Source organism: Dipteris shenzhenensis, chromosome 20 (assembly GCF_047967505.1).
Source record: "Dipteris shenzhenensis isolate YYH24624 ecotype China chromosome 20, Dip_SZ_1.0, whole genome shotgun sequence".
In the NCBI taxonomy this organism is placed as follows: domain Eukaryota; kingdom Viridiplantae; phylum Streptophyta; class Polypodiopsida; order Gleicheniales; family Dipteridaceae; genus Dipteris; species Dipteris shenzhenensis.
In genome coordinates, this window is record NC_141615.1 from 40,045,329 (window position 1) to 40,053,767 (window position 8,439).

Below are 8,439 nucleotides of genomic sequence, written 5' to 3' on the forward strand. Positions count from 1 at the left end.
TGGAGATGCAAGCCATATCCATGAATTCCTTATGTTCTAATGAACACTCATTCATTAGAGACAAGACAACATAGCCCTTACAAGGCCCAGGAGCCATCTATGTGGACTTCAATGGTCTTTCCTCATGCAGACAATAGCGGTGGGTGTGTGCACTACGAGCTATATTGGGCAAGCAGAGACATGGAAAGCAAAGTAATATGAAGAGTTTATGGCATCTCTATGATCTTATGAACACTCCACCATTGCCCTTGCACTAATGTGATGCTAAATACACATTTTTCCAGGATTCCACCATACACGAAGAGTCATCTATTGGAGAAAGATGGAAGAGGTGAAGTGTGTGTTAATCATGAGTACAAAGTGAGGTATATGGATATGTGCACCATCCATTAGCTCAAGGCACCTATTGGATTGTGTGAAGGGGCTACCAACTCTGTTGCTCAAGGCATCAAACATCCTTTCCACCTTTGTAGTTCCCTCTGCATGGCATCTCACTCTTAGTACTTGGGAGGGTGTACTCCCCTTGGATTCTAGCTCCAAGCATTTGTGAGCTCTCGAGAGTGGGCGAAAAGTCACAACAGGGAGGGAATGAGCTCATAATTTCCCTTTGGTATACTTCGTGGTCTTTTATTACCATGACACAAGAATAATAAAATGCACATCTTGCTTTATTCCTTTCCATGGTGGCATATCTGGGTGAATCTTGAGTTATGTCCGTACAATCATCCTCTATCTCTTTTTACTATCATATATATATTGCTCTATATATGCCATTATGAGGGACACATGTGATTCCATGTAGCTAATTCAAGTAGCTAATTCCATTTAGCAAAACAAGGCTAAAATCCAAGGTTGGGAATCAAGATGTCTTTGTAGCACTTGCCTTGCATTACTATGGTCCCTTTTAGATTTCTCAAAATTTTAATGATGCGTTTTTTTGCTTGCATCTCCACCTCACTGGAAGATCTATAACACTTTTCATGTTGTCTTCAGCATGGTGTTACTTACACCATCTAGAGTATGGTGATGGATCCATCTTAAGTCACGTACTTTCTGTGCTTTTAACACTTTTAGAATTCGGTGTTGCCAATTATTGCTAACAAATGGCAGACAATAAAAGGTTGCCATTTCTTTTAAACATCAAGTAGAATCGGCCATTTTAGCATTGGTTAAAGGAAAGTTACGAAAGTTCAGTTAGGTTGTCAGTTCTAGGGACTCCCTAGTTAGCCAAAGGTTGGGATGTTATTGACCTCTAGGAAAGTTAACAAGATACACTATGCGTAGCACTGGCCAACTGCCCAAACTTTAATCATGGTCATTTTTATGCTTGGGTTTGACCACGCCCTATAACATTCTTCTAGTCATGTATCCACCAGTGTGGCTTGAAAACATCTCTATGTTACAAATTGATGAGAAACAAATTCAATGTTGTGCACTTCAATGGCTCCTTGTCCTCATCTTGCCACTCCTTTTTAAATTAAATGAGTAACTTGACTCGTCTTTGAGGGTTTGAGACCCGCTTCGTTGGGTCTCAAGGTGGGATGTTAAAATGTCTTTAAGTCAAGAAATTAAATTTCAAATCAAATGACCAACTTTCAAAAAAAGCCACAATGAGGAAAAAAGACAATCACAACAGGGGAAAGTCCGAGAGAGAGAGAGAGAGAGAGGGGGGGGGGGTTGTTATACCTAGGGTTAAGGGGTGAAATTTTGCTCACTTAATGAGTACATCTAGATCCATCAGTGTGTCACAGGTAGAGAGGGTTTTTGTTGGAAAGACCCATCTCCTACACTACAGAAAGAACAATGTAGAGTTAACCTATTATACTTGTGAAGTATATACATATCTATCATACTTGTGAAGTATAATAGGTTTCTACAGAAAGAGTATAATAGGTTATACTTCACAAGTATGATATATCTATCATACTTGTCATGTATAATAGGTTTCTATAGAAAGAGTATAATAGGTTATACTTCACGAGTATGATAGATATGTATATACACAGAAAGAACTTATACTTGTGAAGTTTAATAGGGTTCTACAGAAAGAGTATAATAGGTTATACTTCACAACCTATTATCCTATTATAAGTGCCTTTATTTTGTACCCAAGAGTTCGGAAAGCAATTGTCCTATAGGAATGAGATAAGACAAAAAGACCATGAGTATTCGATAATTGGTCATGAAAAGGTTCCCCACTATGTCATTGATATGGAGGAAGGACATAAACTAGACACCCTAAGGAATATCCCAAGGTTTAGCTTGGACCACGGAGGTATTACCATAGGTAATGATGCACCAGTTCAAGCTAAACCTTGGGATATTCCTTAGGGTGTCTAGTTTATGTCCTTCCTCCATATCAATGACATAGTGGGGAACCTTTTCATGACCAATTATCGAATACTCATGGTCTTTTTGTCTTATCTCATTCCTATAGGACAATTGCTTTCCGAACTCTTGGGTACAAAATAAAGGCACTTATAATAGGATAATAGGTTGTGAAGTATAACCTATTATACTCTTTCTGTAGAACCCTATTAAACTTCACAAGTATGATAGATATGTATATACTTCACAAGTATAAGTTCGTTCTGTAGAAACCTATTATAGTTAAGTATGATAGATATGTATATACTTCACAAGCATAATAGGTTAAAGAAACCTATTATACTTTACAAGTATGATAGATATGTATATACTTCACAAGCATAATAGGTTAAACTTCACAAGTATGATAGATAGGTGAATAAGTATTCACCTATCTATCATACTTGTGAAGTTTAACCTCTTAGATATGTATATACTTCACAAGCGTAATAGGTTAAAATTCACCTATCTATCATACTTGTGAAGTTTAACCTATTACGCTTGTGAAGTATATACATATCTAAGAGGTTAAACTTCACAAGTATGATAGATAGGTGAATAAGTATTCACCTATCTATCATACTTGTGAAGTTTAACCTCTTAGATATGTATATACTTCACAAGCGTAATAGGTTAAACTTCACAAGTATGATAAATATGTATATACTTCACAAGCATAATAGGTTAAACTTCACAAGTATGATAGATATGTATATACTTCACAAGCGTAATAGGTTATGACTTGTGAAGTTTAACCTATTACGCTTGTGAAGTATATATGCTGAACTATGATAGGTATACTCATAGGTAGGCTGACAAAGGGAACTTAAACCTAGATACTGACTTTGGTGCACTGATGACATGCAATTTGCTTCTGGAATACTATTTCTTAGCCTTCCCTGGTGGGCCGTTATAGCAGTCTTTGTGAAGGCACCTTGATTTTCCATGATGATACATAGCCAATACAAAAAGGAAAACAGAGCAGTAATAACCAACTTGCAGAAAGGTATGCTAATTTTTAATTTGGGAGATTAAAATTCCAATCAACTTTTTACAGTTTCTTTTTCCCTACCTTCTATTAAAAACTTTGCAAACAATACATAGAGCCCACTAGGCGTTAACAACAATAGCTAGCTCTATTGCAGCCTGCTTCGTGGAGTTGCAGCTCGCTGCCTAGGATATCCTCAAGGCAGATTGCCAACAACTACTGTCGTGGCCTATACAAGCATCAAATTCTGTGATCTGAGAATATATTCATTTATTAGAGCATGGTCAACCTTACTACAAACTTGCACCATTCCGTAGGTGTAGGCTACATTGTATCTCTTTTGTCAGCGTCAGTGATCTATTCAAGTTTTACTTACTGCCAGCTTCATGTCCACTAATCTCAACCACCATTTTACAAGTACAGATATTTGTTCTTTTGCAGAAAATTCATCTATGAGGCATCTTGGAAACACAGTTGAATAAAATTGTTCAGTTGAGGATCCAACATTTGGAAATGTGTCCCTGATGTATCATTTGGCAATTGAAATAAATATTGGGGGTTGGCAAAGCTATGTATAATTTGACGTTAATCATGAATAATGAAATTTCAATCTTTCCAGAGTCAAATGCCAAGTTTTTTTAACAAGGAGAATGCTGGGGAATGGCAAGAGGACCTTTTCGAGTGACATGGATTATGCATGACGAAGTATCTACTTTCAGGTTTGTTACATTACGAGTAGACTGAATGAGCACAAAAAGGGAGCTGGGAAAGGGACCAAGGGGACTCTTTTCTGGGCGCACACCAGATGTTAGCAGGTGCCTACATAGTGAAGATGTTTGAACGTGCTTCTGTGGCCTCTAGTTTGAAGTATGGGCAGGAAAATAAAGGTTGTTTGCTCAAGCTTCACTGATGAATATCAACAGTACTAGCACCCCTCATAGCAATAGCAATCTGTTGATGAGGAACCTTAGAAATGGAATCTTATAACCAATGCTTTTCTAGAACAGGACAGGTCTTCGATGGGTATATTCTTGAGTCCAAAACCCTCATGGAGCACAGAGCTCGTCCTTGTCCATCCTCTCAAAAGCTTTAGGACAAATTCTGCACATCTATTTGCTTCCTGTGTCAAACCTGTCAAGAAAACAATATATACATCATGTTGTGAGTACAAACGATCCTCTACTGTCTACACTTCAAGTGAGCAGCTACTTTGTTGTCTCAGGATCGTGATTCTCTCATGCAGCTCAAGATCTTCCCTGTATCATCCCCTTGCCAGCTGCGGCAGAGATGCTTGGAATTGCATATGATGTATCATCTATAGGATCCAATTCATGTAAGTGTTTTGCAGCACACTCTCCCCGTGCCATATCAGCATGGTTTTTGCAGGCACCAAGGAAAGTCGTCCATGACAAAAGAGTAGGTTGGTATGGCATCTTGCTGATCAGGTCTTCTGCCTCATCCAAGAGTCCCACCCTTCCAAGCAGGTCAATTACACAGTCATAATGCTCTGCGGTTAGTTCAATGCCATGGTCTTGATTCATCAAAGTCAAATAGTGACAACACTCTTCTATCAAACCAGCATGACTACATGCAAAAATTAAGCTGAGGAATGTGAACTTGTCTGGGATTACCCGTTCCTCTTTCATATGGTCAAAAAGTTGGACTAGTTCCTTCCAATGCCCGTTCTGTGCATATGATGCAATCAGGGTATTCCATGAGATCACACTCTGCACAGGCATTGAGTAAAACACTTTCTGGGCATCTTCCAGCCTCCCACACTTGCCATACATGTTAACAAGAGCAGTTGCTAGAATGTCATTGGACTCAAACCCATAGTGCATGATGCACCTGTGAATGTTGTTTCCTTGGGCTAGGGCTGCCTGGCTGGAACAAGCATCAAGAACGCTTACAAAAATAGCGTGGTCTGGGTACAGTCCTCCTCCCTGCATTTTGTGGAAGAGTTGGAGGGCCTTCTCACCCTGCCTGTGCTTAGCACATGCTGCAATCATAGCAGTCCAAGAGATTACATCCCTTTTGCAAATCTGAATTTTATCAAACATTCTCCATGCATCCTCCATACTACCACATTCGCTATACATGTTAATAAGGGCCGTAAATACAACAACATCTGAGTCGTACCCAGTTAGTATGATGTTGTCATGCAAATGCTTGCCTTTAGCTAGGGCTGCCTGCCTAGCATACGCATCAAGAACGCTTACCATAGTGAACCTATCTGGGATCACTCCCTCCAACTGCATTTGTTCAAAAAGTTGGAGGACCTCCTGGTTCTGCGCCTGATGGGAATATATTGCAATCATGGCGTTCCAAGCAACAACATCCCGCACTGTAATAGTCTTGAATATTCTTTCTGCATCGTCCAGGTTGCCACATTTTCCATACATAGAAACAAGGGCAGTCCTTAAAACAACATCCGACTCGAGTCCAGTGTGCCTCATCTGATTGTGAATCCGAATGCCATGAGCCAGGTGTTCCTGAGTGGCACACCCAGTGAGCATGGAAGCAAAGGTGACTACGTCTGGCATCACTCCCTCCAGCTGCATCAGATCAAATAGCTGAATGGCCTCCGTGACCACACCCTGTTGCGTATATGCAGCAATGATAGCATTCCATGACACCAGATTTCGCTCAGGCATTTTGTCGAACATTCTGCGTGCATCCTCAGGGCTTCCTAACTTGGCATACATGGTAATAAGAGTGCTCCCAACAAAGACATCCAATCCGGTTACCATTATTCTGGCATGCATCCGCCTACCTTCCACTTTTGTCGACTGATTGGTAAATGCGGAGATTATGTAGATGTAGGTAACCCTATCTGGAATCACACCATCTTGCAGCATATGGTCGAACAATGTGAGGGCCTCTTGGCCTGATCCACATCTGGCAAACGCTCCAAGCAGGAAATTCCATGCGTAGACATTCCGTTCGGGCATTTTTCCAAACGAGGTACGTGCGTCCTTATGGGCTTGGCACTTGACATACATCCGAACAAGGAGACTTCCAAGGAATGCGCTTTTCTCGAATCCAGCTTCAACAATTCTAGCGTGTACGCGCTTACCCGCTGACAAATCTTTCGCGTCTCCGCAAGTTCGCAAGAGACGAGCAAAGCCAGCCATGTCCCCAACGAGGTTGACAACGCCATTGCGATTGGTAGCAGAAGTGGGCGGAAGAGCGAGGAATGCATGCTTCACGACCATGCGCAAAACGTTCCTCGCAGATTACAACATTGGTTTGATTTCAGCAACAACATGAGGCATAACATTCTTTTCATTTCCTTTTCGAGTGTGCCTTCCAGAAGGTATCTCACATGCCTCACTCACGTAGAGGGGAATGGGCCGGCTCGAGGCTTTTCCTAGGAGGAAACTGCCCCGCCAATGGTGAGCGCCCGCCACCCGCCACCCATTGTTCGAACACTTTCCGACCCTGAAAGAGCCGATCATAGACCCCGGGAGACGCAAATGGGCCGATCACATTCCCTTTTTGAATGTGGCTGCTTGATCTAACGTCTGCTATTGCATCTTGGCCGACCGATGCCCTTTACATATACTCGATCCCCCGGACTTACGGGCACATGCCAACGAGAAATCCTGTGAGGTTGATGACAGCTTTTCATTGGTTGTTGCTATGCTTTCCCTTACCTACCTCTGCAATCCGATTGTAAGGGTCACGCAAGGTTTGGCCTTTCGATTGCCTTTCGTTTTCCGTGAGCTGTTTCGCAAGGGCTTGCAAAAAAATATATCGCTTAGGCTCTTTACAATGCTTCAAACCACCCACCTGCCCATGGAGGAGGAGAACTAGAGAATGGCTCTGTTGGATAAGGTGCTTCACACCAACCGGTGGTTATGATGCTGCTAATTGATGTCACCAATGTGTGGTTGGTGTAGCAGTTGGCGGAGATGGAATAGGCCAATCAGGTAGTGATTAGAGAAGTTGGGCATCGACGGGGAGGCTTTCATGGGCTAGACATAAATCTTTTGTGTCAGTGTCCAAGCCCGTCCCTCCTATTGGCACCACCTTCAGCATGGAAAAAGAAACAATTCAAAATTGGAAATAGTGTTTGATTTATTAAAATATCTTTTCAGATGCACAAATTGCACTTTTCTAACTTCTTCCATTTTAGGGTGAACTAGATACCAATACCAACAACTATCAATGTTTTAAGACCACCATGTAGTAGTCCCACTAGTTTGGGTTCCAAAATTTCAATCCGTTTTGGTTTTCAAAAAATAAAACAAAAGTTATGGAGCGTGCCCTCAAAATTTGGGTATGCATCATTTTAGCACAACATTGGAGACCCGTTAATCCATGCCTAATGTTCTCATTTAGGTGTGTCCTTGGGTTGAGGAGAAGCTCACATAGTGTACTTTTGAACGATTACTTGGTTTCATGTATGTATAGAACGAAATTTTGATGATTTTGAATGAGTTGCTATATCCTATAGTCTTCACGATGCATGCTTCACATGCAGCATAGCACTTGTAATGCTTTAACGGTCTCCTTCCAAATCCTTATTCCATAATTTTTTGATCTCATGTTCAAGTTTGGAATGTGTACTACAACTTGAAGACAAAGTTTGCCGAATTCTGTCGAGCAATGCATAAGTTATGGGTCATGCAAGAATTTTTAATTATATGTCATGAAAATTTCAAATAGAAATAGTAAAAAAATGATGTTTATTAATAATGAGCAAGTGTACCTATTTAGTGCACCTTGCTACTATTTTGTAACTGAATCTGATGTGCCATTTTTTTTGGGAGCTTCGTTTGCACATGTATCAAATTTATTCATGCAAAAGTCACTCCCTTTGTTGTTGCAATCTATATGATAAGGCAATGGAGTTTGATCCATATAGCAATGTGATGGCTGTTCATCACTAAAGTCACGTTATGCACACTTAGATGAAAGAGGCTCATGTTGAGGGCTTACAAATATGCATGATTAGAACATGGAGGCCGATCCATGCAAGGGTGGATAAAGTTGTATCCTTTTTATCTAGACCTATGAGATCTAGACTAAAATTGTAAATTGGTACATATCCTTTGGAAACAAAAGGCCTATGAGATTGC

The 8,439-nt window shown here is 40.7% G+C and overlaps 1 protein-coding gene across 1 annotated transcript; it reads right to left on the reverse strand.

Annotated features, from left to right (window-relative positions):
- Positions 1-4,125: 4,125 nt before the first annotated feature.
- LOC147889651 (pentatricopeptide repeat-containing protein At5g55740, chloroplastic-like) lies at positions 4,126-6,608 on the reverse strand. The gene is made up of 2 exons (XM_087391871.1): positions 5,575-6,608; positions 4,126-5,354 (listed from the first exon to the last, which is right to left on the reverse strand). The coding sequence occupies exons 1-2, from the start codon at positions 6,568-6,570 to the stop codon at positions 5,262-5,264; spliced, it is 1,089 nt and encodes a 362-aa protein (XP_087247997.1). The 5' UTR covers positions 6,571-6,608; the 3' UTR covers positions 4,126-5,261.
- Positions 6,609-8,439: the final 1,831 nt, after the last annotated feature.

Coding starts and splice junctions, on each gene's coding strand:
- LOC147889651 (XM_087391871.1), bottom strand. CDS start 6,570: ATGGTCGTGAAGCATGCATTCCTCGCTCTTCCGCCCACTTCTGCTACC. Junction 5,355..5,574: donor TCCCAGATAGGTTCACTATG/GTAAGCGTTCTT, acceptor CTATGATTGCAG/CATGTGCTAAGCACAGGCAG.